Source organism: Engystomops pustulosus, chromosome 7 (assembly GCF_040894005.1).
Source record: "Engystomops pustulosus chromosome 7, aEngPut4.maternal, whole genome shotgun sequence".
NCBI classification, from domain to species: Eukaryota; Metazoa; Chordata; class Amphibia; order Anura; family Leptodactylidae; genus Engystomops; species Engystomops pustulosus.
In genome coordinates, this window is record NC_092417.1 from 63,577,512 (window position 1) to 63,596,403 (window position 18,892).

Here is an 18,892-nt window from a genome sequence, read left to right on the forward strand (position 1 = left end):
AGAATATGGCTCACCCTATCAGGGCCTTGAACTTACTCTGCTAAAGTTTCTGATTAGTAGCCAACCCCTTTAATGGATTTCTATTTGTTTTATAGTGTCAGCAGTATGGGTTTCCTAACAAGAATAAAATTGTACACTTGTTTCTTTATTTAGGGAACCTACTATGGAAAATAGAGCAGAAGACGGACAAGGCCTTTGCTTGTGGGAAGGTGACCATTAAAGGGAAGAGACATTGGTATGAAGCTCTTCCTCAGGCTTCATTTGTGGCTTTGAGTGATGATACTGCCTGGATTATCAGAACAAATGGAGATTTATACTTACAAACAGGTATATAGTTACAACACTACACTACCAATACAGAACTTATCTCCTTACTGATTTGTAGCACATGATTTACCAGCATTTTGCATAACTGCAATTTATGGTTTTTATACCAGGTCTCAGTGTGGATCGCCCATGTGCTAGAGCCATAAAGGTTGACTGCCCTTGTCCATTATCCCAGATCACAGCCAGGAATAACGTGGTCTGGGCACTGACTGAGCAGCGCGGCCTCTTGTACCGGGAAGGTGTCAGCAGCTTCTCTCCTGAGGGTGAAGTCTGGCAGTGTGACCTCATCAGGTAATTTCCAACACTTGTAAATTAGATGATATAGATTCTTGTGTTATCAGCTGTAGTACTGAAATTATACAGCAGGTAAGGACAAAGAAGATGTGTATTGTTAAGCTTTCATTTTTCCTTTCTACCCCACCAAACGACTTCTTTTGACATTGCAGCTGTTAGCCTATCTGGAGCAGGTGAAGTGCCTAGATGTGGGCAGCCAGGGATGCTTGGCAAAAGATTGTGGTGTATAACCACTTAAATCTGCCTATCAGTCTGCAAATTAGGTAGTGAGAGACGCAATGTCACTGCTTCTGTGAGAGCTATGAGTACATGAATGCCATAGGCACACAAATGGGCAAACTACTGGGTCTTGGCACACCCTGGTTGGTGCTAATGACACAACAGACTTCTATGCACAAATTCAAGTGCAAATCTTAAAAATTAAAAGAAACCCATCCCCTGGTGTGCTTTTGTGACCCCTTAGGGGGGGGGGGTATGCAAGTTGGACCACTACACCACCAGCTGTGTTCTAGGATTCCAATCCTGGCAATGAAAAATTCAACTATTTTGGCAAACTTGTATGTAACTTACTAGAGATGATTTGGTCTAGTCTCTGGCAGCTTTAGGCATGTGCGCAAATCTGGCAAAATGTTCTGTGCCCGGTGAAAACAGGTGGCCGGTCCTGTGTTTCGTCTGTGCACTGTGTATCTAACCACAACTAAAGATTTGAGCCCTAGACTCCTCTCCATTAAGTCATGAAATGCATTTTCTTACATTTAACAAGTGGTTTTGATATTGCCAGGTTAAGGATTCTAAAAGCATAACATGCTGCTGGTTTAGAGAACAAAAGCCTGGTGACAGATTCCTTCTTAACATGCATTTCATATTGTTTATATTTTTCTTAAACTATAATTATACGATGGCTTGTAATGCTAATCCTCATTTTACAACTGCAGTGAGCGACAAGCTCTGGAACCAGTCTGTGTGACACTGGGGGATCAGGACACGGTGTGGACGCTGGATGCCAATGGCAACTTGTGGTTCAGAACTGGTGTTACCTCCAAAAAACCTCAAGGAGAAGATGACCATTGGTGGCAAGTAGGCACTTTAGTCTTTTTTTTATTTATTTACTTCTGTGAACATTGGTTGGTAAACTGTATGGAGTGATAGTTTCTATAAAAAACTCAGATTATATTTTTATGTATTGCAAATTCCTCCCAAATTTACAGGTCAGTATCACAGACTACGTTGTGTTCGACCATTACACTTTGTTCCAAACACTCATCCAGGCCACGCAGACTGTGGCCAATGTAGCCCAGGCACCTGTAGAAAAAGTGGCTGACAAGCTTCGTATGACATTCTGGTCACAGCAGTCCCAGTGCCAGCCAAGTTTACTAGGGGTCAACAGCAGTGGTGTATGGATTACCTCTGGCAAAAACGAATTTCATGTAGCAAAAGGGAATCTTGTAGGTGAGTGTCTCATCGCAGCATTAGCTGTACAATTGTGTGGTGGGTGATGGTTAATTCAATGTTAAGGTAGACCTTTCCTTTTATGTATATTCACTTTTGCTCATTGGGAAAGGAAGATTCCTTTTAGATTTGTAAGGTATGTTCACGTTTTACCAGTTAATTGCTGTTATAAAAGGATCAGGTGAAATTTTTGGAGCTACCAGGATCAACCACATGAGCTACTTATGCTAAAATACCATTGACGTCTGTCCGCATGGGATAATTACAGAGTTGAATTGAATATTTCCGCAGCACATATTTAGCTGAATAGGGCAATTTAGTTAAATCCCATCCACTTTTTTACATGTATAAACCAGGTAGGTGTTCCAACTGCATTCCACCACACAAAATGCATCCCCTTTTGGACATGCCATGATTGACAATGCAAATGTGAGAAAAAGATGACTGTATAATATGATATATTATTTAACCCCTTAACGCTGAAGCCACTTTTCACCTTCCTGACACGGCCCATTTTTTTCAAATCTGCCCTGTGTCACTAAGTGGTTATAACTTCAGAACGCTTTAACATATCCAAGTGATTTTAAAATTGTTTTCTCGTGACACATCGTACTTCAGGTTATTTGAAAAATTTTGGTGGTATGTTTTGCATTTATTTATGAGAAAATCAGATATTTGGTGAAAATTTGGAAAAATTTTTGAACTTCAAAATGTTCTACTTTTTCCATACATAGTCATAACCGCGAAAAAAAACGTAATAACTAACATTCACTAAATGTCTAATTTATGTGGACATGTTTTTTTATGCATACTCTAATTTTTGTAGGATGTTATGGGGCTTTGAACGTTAGGTGCGATTTTTCACATTTTCATAAACGCAAAATCCTGCTAATGAGGGACCTGCTCAGGTTTCAAATCACTTTGAGAGACCTAAATAAAAGTAAACCCCATAAATTACCCCATTATAGAAACTACGCCCCTCAACGTACGTGAAACAACTTTTATGAAGTTTGTTAACCCTTTAATTGTTTTACAGGGGTTAAAACAAAATCGGATGCAATTTTGAAAGTAAAATTTTTTTGGCTAAATTAATGTTTTTCAAAAAATGTACAAATTCTCAGTGGATAAAATACCAAAACGCTCCACAAAATTTGATACCCAATCTCTTCCGTGTATAATAATACCCCATATGTGGTGGTAACCTGCTGTATGGGCACACGCCAGGGCATCGAAGGGAGCTGCGCCATTCAGAGCAGGTTATGCATTGTCAATTTTTATTGGCTATACAATCTTTATTTTTTTTGGCAATTTGGACATATAAAGGCTTATTTTCTGCGACATGAGATGCACTTTACAAATACTTCATTTTAGTGGGTCATTAGCTTATTGATGAGATTTTATTAACTCTTGAATGTATGGGTGAAAAGAAAATTGTCAATTTTGGTTTACTTTCTTTTCGTATGTTTTGGGGGTCGTACACCGTACACTAAAAATATATTATCTTCATTCTATAGGTCACTATGATTACAGTGATACCTCATTTATATAGTTTTTCATTTATTTTTACAATTTTACTGGATAAAAACTAATATAGAGGAAATCTCATTTGTTTTTGCATAACCATCTTTTCGGAGACGTAACTTTAATATTTTTTGGTTGACCGTGCTAGTTTAGGGCTTATTTTTTACGTGTTGAGTTGTTCTTTTCAGTGGTACCATTTTTGCGCACATAACTTTTTTTGATCACTTTTTAGAACATTTTTGTGTAGAGATTTTATGAAAAATGTACATTTTTGGCTTGTTTTTCGGGTTTTGTTTTTACGGCGTTCACCGAGCGGGTCCAATAATGTTTCTGAGTTATTGTACGGATTGTTACGGACGCGACGATACCAAATATGTGGGGGTTTTTGGCGATTTTGTGTTTTTTTCACTTTATTGCATGTGTATAGGGAATATTTGTGTTTAGGGGACTCTAACTTTATTTAATTAATTATTTTTATTAAATTATTTTATGTAATGTTTTTAACATTTTTATTAACTTTTACAGGTTAGCTTGAACAAGTGATCCACTGATCACTTGTTCAAGCTCTTCTTCACATTACACAATGTAATGCTCAGTGTGTTACAGCCGGGTCTTGTCAGAAGGCAGGGACCCGGCTACAGGAAGGAGGATCGCGCAGCCCCGGGCACTGGCAGTCCCGGGGCTGCGATCGGAGCAGCGGACTAGCGCCCCCTAAATCGCACGGGGGTCCGATTCTTCTGAAATGCCCCTTGCACGCCGGGGTCAGCGCGACCACGGCGTTTCAGGGGTTAACACCCGCGATCGGAGAAATCTCCGATCGCGGGTGTTAGAGGCAGGTGTCGGCTATAATATATAGCTGACACCTGCAGCTTCTGGCACAGTCTCCGTTCAGGAGCCGGTGCCAGAAGCATGACGTAATAGTACTGCATTTTGCGGGCACCTCCCGCGATGCAGTACTATTACGTCAAATGTCGGGAAGGGGTTAATATGATATATGCTACTGATATGTGGGGCACCTCTAGTGTTTTTCAAATTTGTTTCAATTCTTTGGCAGGTACTTATTGGAATCAGATAGTACCACGAGGTACAGCGTCCACCACCAAATGGATAAATGTATTTTCTTCTGCTTCCCCAAATGGAGAAGGTAAGCAGCTTTTCTTTCAGTGTTGGGGATAATGGTTTGATTACTGGAACTACAAGCACATATATGGAGTGCACTAGCCCGCTATTCACTTCTAAAACTATCCAGACTGTTACTGTAGTCATATGGATGTGAATGAGTCTCTGTTTAAGCATTCACCCTAGTAATTCATTCAAATTTGTGGAAACCACACGCTCATCAATGATGGGGGGGGGGTTTTCCAGAAATTGATTTCCCAGTGATCATGTACAATTTCCCTCATGTCTCTATATTTATGTTGACAAGAGGTGATAGGGGTTTTCCAGGTTCAGATATATATTTCATTTTCTGGTGACATATGAGCAAGAAACTGATAACTAAATTAAATATATAAAAGTAATATGTAAAGTATTCTGTATAGAAAGGTAATAATAGATAGTTATCTAGGCAATATTTTATATTTAATGTGGTAATATCACACTTACAGGAAATGTTTTATGGATGTCCCAAAGCAGAAAAGACCTGTTCTGCTTGAGTGACCTGACTGCCCCATACAGACCATCAACAGTCCAGCTTCCCACAGAAACTGAGATAATCCATGTGTCGGCCTGTGCAGATGCTGTATGGGCGTTGGACATAAGAGGTGGGGTACTTATCCGCACTCTCTCAAAGACTTGTCCAACAGGAATGCATTGGACAAAACTGGATCTATCCCAACTAGGTACGTCTGTCTGTATGAATATTCTGACTATATAGAAAACCTATAATTAAGCTTTTCTTATGTAGCTACTTCTGATAAAACTGGATGAAAATTGCAGGGATCTTTCCATAACATTTCTTACGGCAAAAATATTGTAAAAATTAGACCGTACCAGCTGCATTTTTGTTCTCTGTAAACCCAGTATTTGCCCTCTGTCATCAAACAGCTATATCTGTAGAGTGACATTCGTGTAAGGTTACGCTATCAGTGTTAGGACGTCTATACTTAGAGGCTGCTTAGTTTTCAGCAAAGAGTGGCAGGTTTCAATGTCGTTGTTATAGTTACACGTTGTCACTCCAGAAAGCCATACGAAGGTGTCTCCGACAGAAGAGATTTTGTATTGGTGAATGCGTGCGACAGAATGTACCCACTAGCGGGGCACAGGACAGCCATGCAGCTTTGTAAGTGATATTCGATGCCAGTCGGTCGGTTAGTGACGTCCATACAAGATATTTCAACAGCTGGAGACTCATGTGACATTGCTATCTTAGACAAGGCATGCAGAGCTATGAGGCCCTGTACACCGGGACGACTTTGCCGCTTAATGTCAAGCCCTGGAATTTTTTCCTTTAAGGACTTGCTGATTTACAGTCTCCATATGTTATTGTTTTCATCTTGCCGGGTGTTTTGTTTTTAAATAGGAATACAAGTAAACAGATTAGTGAGATTTAGTGAGATATGTCCATCTCTCCAAACTTTTCTAAATCGTTTTAATGCACAGAAACTAAAAAAAAAATGAAAGCAACTGTCAGAAGAGTCTACATTCGGTTTGTTGTGGTGTGAATAATTATAACTGACATTACCTGCAAAGTTTATTGTACACTTTTGGGGAAATAAAAGAAAGTTTTGTTGGAAGATGTGATTACATAACACACCATTTCTATTCATTTTATTTTAGCCCTGGCTCACAAAGTGCTAGCCTGCACACCCCTCTGTACCACTATATGCCTCTGTATTGTAGAAGGAGGTTCTGAAAAATTGAGCAAGGTCAGATGCTACATTGTGTGGTACACTTTTGGACAGTAAAGTGCAGCTCATAGATGTTATAATAACCAATTATAATTTACTATTAAAGGAAGAGTGGGGCAAAAGGTAGAATGGGGGGGAGGGTTCTTTTAACTGTGTTTGAAGTATTTTGTAAACTAAATTCGCTTGCATCTGCCAAATCTACAAAGTAAGACATTCCCAACTATGCATATCTGTTTGTGTTATCAGACATTGAGGAACTATATGAATCCTTCCCAGATACTGATCACTTTTCTGATTCCACCATAGATTGGCATGGCTTTACAATAACAAGTTTTGCAAGCTGTGGACAGGCCAAGTTCCTGTTACACTACAGCAGATCTGCTCTGTATCTAAACAGATCTGCTCTAGGGGGTAACAGGAGCTCAGCGTGTTGGCTGCCGGCATACCAGTGTAACCTTCCCCGGTAATGCTCCACATGCACACAGGATGAGCTATTTCTGCTTCACTGAGTACATTTTCCCGCCACATCTCCCAGCCTGTTACTGATCCCTAGTAGAGGGGTGGGTAGACAGATCTGTTCTCTTCATTAGGCAGTTTTGCCTCTAGCACTTGTGTACAGAGTCAATCCCTGATTGGAATATGATGGAGCTTGTTTGGGGTGCGGCCTCTGTAGGTAACCAGGGGTTTTTAATGTATTTCAGTTGTGCTCTTTTGCATTGTGTGCCTGTCCTTTTAGGAATGTGTAGGGGTTGCTTGGATACCATGAAGGCGATTTGTAGTTGCGGTATTTGTTTTGTGGTGCAGAATCCCTAGCACTGCCTTCTATTCATATCACACACAATGCTTATTTAATATCTGCTCTTAGGTGTTTATTTATTTATTGTAAATAATAACTTGTCATTTTCAACACTAAAAAAGAAAAAAAAGTAAGACTTGTAAGAACCACACTCCACACCTTTTAGGACTCCTCTTGATAGAAAACGATGAGGGTTCTTACATTTATGCTAATGAGCCAGAAGGGCTCTAGGGGTGTGTTTCCAGAGCCCTTCTGCCTGCAGATTCACAGATTTGCCATAAAAGACGGCAGTACTGTGCTGGAGTGTTTTTGCATCTTTTTTTTGTGTGACTTTTTGATGGATCTGCACCAAAATTGTAACTTTTTCACACATCAAACATTGGGAAACTAATCACAAATTAGGAGCAACACCACTAAAAACAAATATGGAGAACTTTGCAAAACGACACCAAAAAAGCTTGAATGGAAAAAAAAAAAAAGTTTGATGCCCCCTTATCCCTGTCTTCTGATCCCCTAAACTGGCAGCTAGATCTGCTATTACAAATACTTGATGACTAGATGAAGCTGCTACCTGTCCCTGACTGGTTAAGACAAAGTTACAACAACCATTCTTATTAAAAGGAATGCTCAAAATTAGCAGCTTTCTGATGCATGACTTTAAGGTGTACAACAAATTCTCCACAGCTGCCTATTTTGTGATTGCAGATATTGTAGTGTGACGAGTTTCTGGTTCTTATGAGAACCAGTACAGATATGCTCAAAAATTCGGCCCCTAAAAATGTCATTGAGGGGGTCTTTTATGACCTTATGGGGGATATAATGAAACCACATAACTTAAAAAAAAAAAGGTATTCAAATAAAAAAAATCTATATTTTACTAAACATATGTTAGCTGTTGATCTCTGCATTGGGATAAATAAATAACTGCTCTTATATTATATAATAAATATCTATCTATCTCTCTGTCACTCACTCACTCTCTATCCCTGCCTGTCTCACTGTATCTCACTCACTCACTCACTCACACTCCCTGTCTCCCCCTCACTCCTTGCATGTTTTTCTGCCTCTATATACATGATACCTCACACATAAGTGTCTTATACTCATTGCATATAGCAACCAATCACGGCTCAGCTTCCAACTGCCGCAGCAGACCATGGCTTCTGTATATGGTGGTTAATAAGTGTATTTTGGAAATCGTGAGGTGGAAATTTCAGCTCAAAAGCGGGTCTATGAAGTTTCCCTGAGGCACAGAGCGGGTGTGTAAAATTTGGTGGTTGTATATGCGATTCCTTTAGCGGACATGCACGTCCTCAGCTTTATATATTAGATGGATTTATCTCTATCTATTTTGAATATATAAAGCTGTGTATGTATGTCTGCTAAAGGAATCTGCGCCGTTACGTTTACAAATTTTGCACAGCTGCTCTCTGAGACTCTGGGTAAGTCATAGACTCGGTTTTCAGCCGAAATTTTCACCCGCACCTTCTAAAATCCACTTTTTAACCACCATATAGAGAAGCATGCTGCTATGGCAATTAAAAGCTGAGCCGTGATTGGTTGCTATTCTCCCACAGGTAATTAATATGAGCTCTGAGCTTTGATTGGTTACTATAGGCAAAAAGTATAAGACCACTTATGTGCGAGGTAAGATGGGTAGGGATACAGACATAGGGGGAGATTTATCAGAAATGCCTGAGTTAAAACTGTTCCAGTTGACCATGGAGATCAGCTGTAATTTTATAAAGTGCTGTGGAAAAATGAAACCTGAGCTCTGATTGGTTGCCATGGGCAACTAGAACAGTTTTCACAGTTTTCACACGTGTGATAAATCTCCCCATAAACACAGACTGACAGCGAGAGAGAGTCGGAGAGACTCACACGCATACACAGAGAGTATGGGAGAGGCGCACACAGGAGCTGTTTACGGATAGAAATATGTTAGGAGTGTGAGCACAGCTAGATCTTTGTTGCTATTTATAATATCCTAGAAAAATATTTGAACCCACAGCTTAGTGCTCTGCGCAAGGGAATGTAGAGCTTGTATAGCTCTTGGGATCCAACTATGTGATTCTTCTTTATTGCACCAGGTCCAGTCAAGCTCTGCAGTCTGTCCTGTGGTAACCAGCACATCTGGGCTTGTGACACTAGCGGAGTTGTATACTTCAGAGTGGGTACTCAGCCACTCAATACAAGTATGATGCTTCCTGCCTGGATCATGATCGAGCCCCCAATACAGGTAATATGGAGTTGTAGTTCTTTGCCCAGTTAACTGGATGACTGACTGTTATTAGACAAACACTTTAAAGAGAACCTGTCAGGCAATTAACCCACCCAAAATAAAGGCTTCATTAAAAACCAAAAAGCATTGCCTTTTATCCCTAAATAATTAATTTCCATGGCTGTATTACAAAAACTAGTTTGTAAACTTGTATGTAACTCGCCTGATAATAAAATTTACTTAGATTGCCCTGCCTCTTTGTTCCTGTTTAACAGGCAAGTCCATGGAGTGTGCTGTGATTTTATATGATCAGATGTATACATGGTACACAGTTTGCTAATGTTAGAAGGCAAAAGCACCTGTGATGATGGCTCTCTGGTCACATGATGCTGAGAAGAGACATGGGACATTTGGGAGGAGTAGATGGCAGGGGCTGGTGGAGCAGAACAAGCCTTCTCTGCTAGGGAATATAATATAAAGTTTATGTAGATGTAAGGGAAACATTTTTTAGCTGAAAGAAGGCAGTCAGTTAACAGGACTCTATAGGAACCTGTCCCTAGCTGTAGATGTGAAAGTGTGGTGACAGGTTCCCTTTAACATGTTGGGAACAGAAAGTGGACACCATATGGCAGTGATGGTGAACCTTTTAGAGACTTAGTGCCCAAACTACAACCAAAACCCACTTATTTATTGCAAAGTGATCACAAGCCAATTATAGTAGTAACCTACTGGTCCCTGCTTTGTCAAAACTTTACAGTAGAGAGGAGAAATTTGGATTATCATTGTAGCTTCCACCCAGGGTCCCCTGAAAAGGAAGAAACGTTGGGGCTGGAACCAAAGCTTGAGGGATCACCCAGCTCTGTCCACATCTTCCGCTCCTCCTAAAGTCCCAGGCAGCAAAGGATGTGTGGCTTTAAAAAAGCACTGAGCGCAGCATGTCCTGCACTGCCTGGGAAGGCAGGATGAAGCCTTGCGTCCTGTTTGGTGAACTCTGTACTGGGGTGATGGCCTGGGTGCCCACCCAAGGGACTCTGAGTGCCACCTCTGACACCAGTACTATAGGTTTGCCGCCACTGTTATATGGTTTATATAGTATATTGAGTGGGTTTTGAAAGTAACATTATTTTCATTCAGACTGAGCCAGTACAGTGGTCTCATAAAGGCTGTAAGTTAATGAAAATATTCAGAGGATCGGGCTACATACTTTCCACATGACCCCCTGTATCATACCTGATGTAATGCAGAGCTTCTGGAGAATCGCCGAACTGTGTATAAACAACGCTCCTTCCAGTGATGGCAGCTAAATATAACTGTAACCTCAAATGGTATTCTCAGGAAAGACCAGAGCTGTTCTGGTGGGGATTCTCTCCAGCCTCCTGGCATTCAGGGATGCACACACTAAAAGGAACATAAAAGAAAATGTATGACTTTTCAAAGTTCCAAACTTTTTGCATGCTATGAGTAACCTAAACCTTAATTAGTTGGCTAAATGCTTGTCCTAGCATTAGTTAAATAGCTGAGCAGTTATATTAAAGTATCAGGAAAGCGGACAGCTGTTTGTCTGGAAAGAGCATTGCAATGCCACAGTGTTCAAAACACGTTGATAAACAGTAGCCAACAGCAGCAGAGCTAGGTGATGTCAAATGCTAATATCTGTATATTTTTGGAGTATAATTGGCTTATTTGATGTCTCTGCAGCCCGTGGGGATCAACTTAATAAATGTTTACTCCAGTCCGAATGACAGTATGCTGTGGACGCTAGATAACAAGTGCAATGTTTACGTAAGGGTTGGCATCACTGACGAAATGCCTGTTGGAATAGACTGGGAACATGTACCTGGTAAGAATAGAGCTTTGGGAAAAATTCTATTTTATAGGTGTGTATATATAATATATATATTATCTATCTCTCGGTAGATTTTTTTTTTTTTTTTAAGATTTGTAATCCTTAAATTAAAGAAAGAAATTGCATAAGTTTTCATGCTCTTTAAGCTTGTCATATGTCTACATAGGATTGCAGGCCTGTCAGCTTGCCATTAGTGTAAGAACGGTCTGGGCCCTGTGTCCGAATGGAGATGTAGCTAGGCGGTATGGAATCACAGAGAAAAATGCAGCTGGAGACTACTGGAAGAAGATTCCTGGAAATCTTTCCTGGCTAACAGGTAACAGCATAAGAAAGCAGGTGATACTCCTATTGAATAGTAGGTCGTACAGCTTACATAGAGGAGGGAAGTACAGATATCAGTATGAGACTTAATCTCTGATTGAAATGCTGTTTTCTATGCGGGGAAAATTTACCTGCTAATACATGGCAGCACTGCCATGCCAGGTGGTACCTACTGATCATGTGATTGCAGGAACAAGGTGGTCAGTCTTTTTTTTTTTTGGAACCCCAGACTGTCGCGCCCGATAATAGTACGGCGTAGGTCAGGTGTGGGTGCTTGGAGAGGGCTCACGGGCTGATAAGCTTTAAAGGGGTTCTCTGGAGGTGGAAAAACATGGCTGCAGTCTTCCAAAAACACTGCCTCATCTGACCATGGGTAGTGTGTTGTATTGCAACTAAGCTCCATTCATTTCTATACAGCTGAGCTGCAATACTGGCAGTAACCATGGTCAGGTGTGGTGCTGTTTTTGGAAGACTGCAGCCATGTTTTTCCACCTCCAGAGAAACTCTTTAAGTATAAGTCATAGCCATTAAGTCTTTGCAGCATATTGCGGGTGTTATCCCGTCGATTGCCACGGTACGAAAAATGGTAGTATTGAAAACGTCATCAAAGGTCGCAAAAAATCACACCAAAAAAGTTATCGCCAGAAGTTGGTAAAATCCCCCCCACCCACCCCCAAATTTTTTGTACAGGAGGTTTTAACTTTTGTAATTGTATGAAAACATTATAAAATCTATACAAAGTTGTTATCCCCGTGATCACACCAACCTAACTAATTAAATAGAATCATTTGGGGGCGCACAGTGAAAGCCGTAAAAATCCAAACCCACAAGAAAACGGCGCGAATGCGGTTTTTCACCATTTTCATTGCATTTGGAATTTTTTTTCCTGCTTCCCAGTACAAGGCATGGAATATTAAATACTGTCACTAAAATTGTGAAATTGTTACACAGAAAATAATCACACAGCTCTTTTCACTCTTTTATTTTCAGTTGCACCCCAGGACGAATTGTGGGGTATAAGCAGCACTGGATCTCTCCTTCAGCGTCTCACAAAAACCTACAGCCACCACCCAAGCATTCCAAAGTCAGACAACATTCTGGCGCAGTCGGACTTTGAAGATGAATGGGAGGTAATCTGACCAAGTGCTGCGATGCGAACCGGCTGCTAATCTTGGTGATAATAGTTCTTATGCTGCTAAAAAGCCTGTGTTGTCCTTATTAACACACTCAGCACTTTGCCTGGTCCGGAGCATTTCCCCCTTACTATAGTCATGTTACAAAATCCAAATTGTAATCTACATGTGTATAGATACATAGAACAGGTCATATCAACTGTGATGGTAACCACTGACTGATGCTAAGTTATTAGATAGCAGGTTATTATTTGTGCAGGGAGAGGCTGCTATATTTACTGTACTGTGTTTTAAGGTAGCTGGACTTGAATTTGCAGTGAATATTAAACCATCACATTTAGTTTTCCACACTGTACCTGAAATACAACATAAATAGATTGGTTTAAGGACCCCACTGATATTCCCATCATTCCCAAGTTTCTTTTTTATTGCACAGCAGTGCTACATCCACCCAGCTGTCCCAGGAGCTGCAGGGAGCCTGTTTGACTTAAAAGAAAATCTACCTTCAAAATCCATCATGATAAACCAGGGGCACTCAGTGCTGCAGCTTCACAGGCTGTTACAATGAACAGAACATGTCTACCCAACCCCCTGCTCTCTCCCGCCTTCCTCTGCCTGTGTGATCTAGCATCAGTAGAAAGTGCAGGGGGAGGGGAGCCCTGAAACAGCCTGTAAAGATACAGCATTAAGTGACTCATTAGCATAATTGTAAAACTTCACTTTAGAAGGAAGGAGGCCATCGACAACAAATATAAGAAGATTACCTCTGCCATGTTCCTGGTTTATCATGCTTGATTATGATGGTAGATTTCCTTTAGATTTCCTTTAAATATGGCTGTGTTGCATAGTTGGTGGCTAGGGAAATTGTTAAATGTGATGATTGATAATACTATGGTGGTGATGTGACCCTCTCATTTTAATGATTGGTGGAAGTCTAAGAGGTTGAACCCCAAATAGTCATAAGGTGGCGGCCTATCCTGATCTTATTCCAGTTTTAAAAAGGTTATTGCATATCACTTTATTAGAAATTTTAACAGTTCATTGCAGCTACATGGTTTTTGATTCTTATTTTAGAAAAAAAAAATCTGTAGATTGGAAATTTTAAATAATATAATTAACCCCTTAATCCCACCTTTTACAACTCTGGAGTCGAATACCTCCACAACCAACCAACAAGTAAAACAAGCATCCTGTAGGGCACTTTACACGCTTTCAAGACACATCTGCCGTGTTTCATCGTGAAATGTCATTTTAGTCTTTATCTTTATGCAGATGAGCTTGTTGGTGTAGTAGTGGTAGGGCTGTGCTTGGCTGCACTGAATGGAATACAATTTACGCGGGTCAGTGCCCACAGCCGCTATCTTGACAGACTATGAAACCCATCCATTATAATGTAGAGCATGTCCTAATTCAGAACAGGTTTTCACAGATCACTTATTGACTTCATGTTATCAGGATCTGTGAAATACTGATGCCACATCTCTGCTGCACCAAGAAGCAAACATGCATAAAGATAAGTTTTCTGTAAAATGACTTATTCTGGAAAACAGAAAGTATATGTCTATAAGGCTTAAGAAGTGCACTACATAATGCTACATAATGTGTGGGAGTTTGGTAGCTGGTTAATGTAACCGAAAAAAAGAACTGAAAGGATTAGTCTTGAGGAAGTTTTGGAAAAAATGGCTCTGTACAGTATTTCACATATTTGTAGGCCAAAAGCAGGAGTGCAGCGTTCAAAGAAATCGTATAGCAGAAACATTTTGTGCATCCTCTGTGTTTAAGATCTATTTCTGTTTTTGGCTTACAATTACATGGTGTAAGACCCAGACTAGAATACTGCAGCTTAAATGGGTCCAAGACTCCTTTTTAGAAGTTGGAGTTGATTGTTTTCCACCTAGGGACCCTAGACAACCTCTTGAGATGCTGTGGTGCTTGTTGTCTGTCATCCTGCTCTCACAGAAAAGAGAAATAAGGTATAAGATTTTGACAAGGATGGTTAAAGGACTTTCCTTATTTTCAGGTTCAGTCACTGCCCATCACAACTCCTATTACTTGACAAACATGCACATTTTCCATGCATAGTCACAATATTTGGCAAATTTTTAGCATTCCAGTCTATTTTCCTAAATGGTTTTTGCCATGGGTCCTTGTATTAAGCGCTATTACAATTCATGTGGCTGGCTAGGTGTGATAAGACATTGCATATCCCTGGGTGTAGGATGGGTCAATCTCCCTGGATGAATGTATCTGCACGTATTTCACTAGGCTTTATGAGCAGTTTGCATTTCATTACAGTGACCTCAACATTAATTTTTTTTCTCTTATTTTTGAGATGTATATTGTTACTTATGCAATTGTGGGGTTCTAGTGGAGATAAACTGTGCTAATTTATTCACTACGTGTCTAGCTTGACTCATTTATATGAATTCCCTTTAACAGTACTTTTAATATTGTTGTTTAAATAAAAATAAAGACATTTTGAATGCCGTTCTTATTTCCACTGGAGCAAGGATGACAAGTCAAATACTTGTTGCAGGTTTTCTCCATTTTAAAGCAAACAGTCCGCGGCAGAATCTACATCTAATAGTTGTACAGTTAACAGTAGACCAATAGAATAATAAGGTCTGAGGTCTTGGCCATATTCACACTTTGCCAAAGTCGCACTGAATGTGGAATATATTTTGGACTTGATCAACTTTTTTTCAACATTTTATTATGTAATATGGAATTGGGCAAAACTTCTTTTTTTTTTTTCTTTTCATCAGACCATAAAGTTTTGGGACATTGTGTATAGGGCTGGAAGCAGACTGCTTCTTACACTGTGTAGCAATCCTACCAAGTTAATGGGTGCTGGGCTATCATATCCATTAACCCTGGGGGCGACTGATCTTCATGGGGAACAAATATTATGCTTATGGAAATACAACAGGCCAGATTTTTCTTTCTCCCTGGAAGAGTCATGATCTTCTCTTTTACTTTTCTTTAGAGGAAATCTACCACCAGGACCAAGGATTGTAATCCAAGCTCTCTCCTGTCCCCTCTGGCAGGATCTGCTCCTCTTTTAGCTTATGTCCCGGCCTTTTTTTTTTTTTCCTTTAGGCTTTTAAAATTATGCAAATGGTCTGAGAGGCTCTGGGCTCCATAGGTGCTCCACAGACTCATTTAAAAATTATTCAAAGTCCTTCTTTTCTTAAAAACAAGGACATGGGAAGCTAAGAGAAAAGCAGATCCTGCCAGAGGGTTGTGCACCAACATGTCAGTGTGCTTGGTTTACAATCCTTGATTCTTGTAGTAGATTTCCATTAATGCATATAGCTGCCTAGGATACGAGACAACTTTTACCTGTATATCTTACTCTTTTACATTGTAAAGCTCCTCAAAATACAAGAGCGGTCATATAGCACCAGAAGTAGAATACTGCTGTAGGCTTTATCCAGCTTTTCCCTGTGCATGTGAGTGGGGACTTTACTATCATCTGACCCTGCCCTGTTTCTTGTCTGGATTTGGTCTGTAAACCTTCAGTTCCATTTGCAATCATCACTGCACTCAAGTGCCCAGGTAAGAACTGGCTGAGACATACCCTTCATTGGAATGTACTGTATTATTTGTGTGTTTGTATCTCAATCACTTTTTTTTTCCTGCATGCCTTCATTTGTATTTTATTGGAGGTTGTCACATCCTGGATGAAGCAAAGTTACACATGTATTTGTATCTTCTAATATCCTTTTCCTTTCATCTAGCCACTTCTACATGGTGACACAGAACCTTTTATCTGTGTATAGCAGCTTCCCAAGCATGACCTGCCCAAAACACACAGAGGTCTATTTATCACTGGACATGCCTGTTAGTCATTTCTTTCACTTGTGAGATGATGCCGTGGAATCTTTTGCCAATTCTTTAAATGTTGCATATGCCTCTTTATGAATGTGGTGCACATAACTCACAAAATAATGCATTCAAGTCTTCCTCTGCCTGCATATTGTTGAGGATGTCTAAATTCTGTTAAAGGGGATTTCCCACAAACTAAAGTTAGGCCCTACCCTGTGGATAGGGCCCAACTTGCTGATCAGTGGGGGTGTTGGTGCCGAGACCCCCAAAGATTGCGAAAACGAGGGGTCAGTCTGACCCTTGTCACGCTGTCAGATTAATGGAGCAGATGGCCGCGCATGACCGTTCTGCTCCGTTAATCTCTATGGAGCTCAAGTAAGTTGCCGAGCGCCGCATTCACCGATCTCCGTCAGCTCCAAACCCTTTAAGAAAAAATTTAGGTGCAGCATTTTAAGAAATTACTTCTTATTGAAGACTCTGTACAGGTCAAAGGCATTTGCAACTATTTGTTTTGTTGACATTTGGCTTGCGACACAAAATAAATGCAGCATACCACATTACATTTTTTTTCACTTTCCAAAATAACGTTATAATTTTAGCTGGTTATTGTGAGGAAGAAAGAATGTTGTAGCGGGAAAAATATTATGAATGACAGATAAGTGTAAATTGCGCTTATCTGTTTTTGTGACGTAGTACTATGGCTCAGCCCTGTGTGTTCCGGTGATAAGCAGATAAGTGAGGCCATTGTGTTGTCAAAACATAACCACCTACATGTCATCAGAGGGTATGATCTGAAGTAAACAACCGGGATAGTAGCAAACTACTGTATATAGTATGGCAAGTTAAGTCAATGATGCAAGAGTAACAATGGAAAAACCTTCTTTTAAGCCCTCACTTTCTGACTGCTGTCACAGTATGGCTTACCCTACTGATGGATTGTTATAATGCATCTGTGTAGTTAACCCCATAGCGCAATAAGACGTACCCTTACATCTTGCTGCGCATGGGGGAGTATGAAGAGGGCTCACGGGCTGAGCCCTCTTCATACTCACCGGGCATTTGCTTCATAATGAAGCAAACGCCCGTCGCTAACCGGCAAAGCTTGGCTCCGATCGTCGCTCCCTGTGACGTCACAGGGGAGCGGCGATCCGTTGTCATGACAGCCTTGGATCACACAAAGATCCGAGGCTGTCATGATCGAGGCCATCTATTACAATGTGCGATCTGCACATTGTAATAGATGGTATGCAAAATCCCCATATACTGTAGTATGGCAGTGTATGGTAGGATCAATCGGACAACCTAGGGTTAAAGTACCCTAGGGAGTCTGAAAAATAGTAAAAAAAATTATATTAAAAAAAAAAATCCTAAACACAGTTATCGCCGCGTCCGAAAATGCCCCATCTATCAAAATATAATCGTTTCTCACTGCGTTTTACCCTGTAGCGGAAAATAGCACCCGAAGTCGCAAATTGCATTTTTTAGCCATTTGTGGACCATATTGAAAGTACATGGAGGTCACAGGACATTTTTCATTAAGCAATTAGTGGGGATTTGTTGGTTTGTTACAAAGGATCCAGTCTAGACAAATAGCCTTAATTCCTGGATAAAAGCACTACAATAATCCATTGTAACAAACTGTAGCTATACAAGCCCTGACAGGCCCTGGCATTTAGTTTAACAACCACAGATGGCTAGGAAACCGAAAGTTAAAGTAACCTTGTATAACTAGCGTACGCCATCACTTTATGAATGGAGGATCTGGAAGATTGAGACTGAGGGTGCGACCACACGTTCAGTTTTTCAGATGCAGGTTTTGATGCCCAAACCTGGAATGGATTAAAAGTAGTAGTAGCATCTTTCAATTATTTGTCACAACCCTTTATCATCCACACCTGTTTTTGGCTTCAAAAACTGAACGTGTGGACGCACCCTCAAGATACATCATGGCCTCGTCTTTCCATAAGGCCGCATGCACACACTGCAGCCACGCATATGATTGGTAACCAGTACCCGCTGTCTTGCATTGTTTAAAGGCAGGTTCTAGTTAGCGATCAAGGTCCGCCCACTTACGCTAGCGCTTGTAAATGCAGCGCTAGCGGTATGTGTGACTGCACCAGGAAGCTGTATTCACACTGGGGGGATTGCATGTACGATCCACTGAAACATGAAACTGGGAATAAGCACTACATGTTTTGCATGTAAACAATGTAAAACGTTGTGCTCAGTCCCGATAGCATATGCAAAAGGGCCAATTGTTTAATATAATTTGAAACGCCATGTGTGAGTGCAGCCTGAGAGAACTGC

At 40.5% G+C, this 18,892-nt stretch overlaps 1 protein-coding gene across 2 annotated transcripts in view; it reads left to right on the top strand.

Moving 5' to 3' along the window:
- Nucleotides 1–15,240, top strand: part of TECPR2 (tectonin beta-propeller repeat containing 2) — a 39,565-nt gene extending 24,325 nt beyond the window's left edge. For both annotated transcript variants that reach the window (XM_072116211.1, XM_072116212.1), the window contains 10 exons: nt 154–327; nt 438–618; nt 1,557–1,698; nt 1,830–2,070; nt 4,646–4,735; nt 5,199–5,432; nt 9,327–9,475; nt 11,156–11,297; nt 11,470–11,619; nt 12,615–15,240. In XM_072116211.1, the coding sequence (XP_071972312.1) occupies nt 154–327; nt 438–618; nt 1,557–1,698; nt 1,830–2,070; nt 4,646–4,735; nt 5,199–5,432; nt 9,327–9,475; nt 11,156–11,297; nt 11,470–11,619; nt 12,615–12,763 (1,652 nt within the window). In that variant the 3' untranslated portion in view covers nt 12,764–15,240. The remainder of the gene's footprint in view (nt 1–153; nt 328–437; nt 619–1,556; nt 1,699–1,829; nt 2,071–4,645; nt 4,736–5,198; nt 5,433–9,326; nt 9,476–11,155; nt 11,298–11,469; nt 11,620–12,614) is intronic.
- Nucleotides 15,241–18,892: the final 3,652 nt, after the last annotated feature.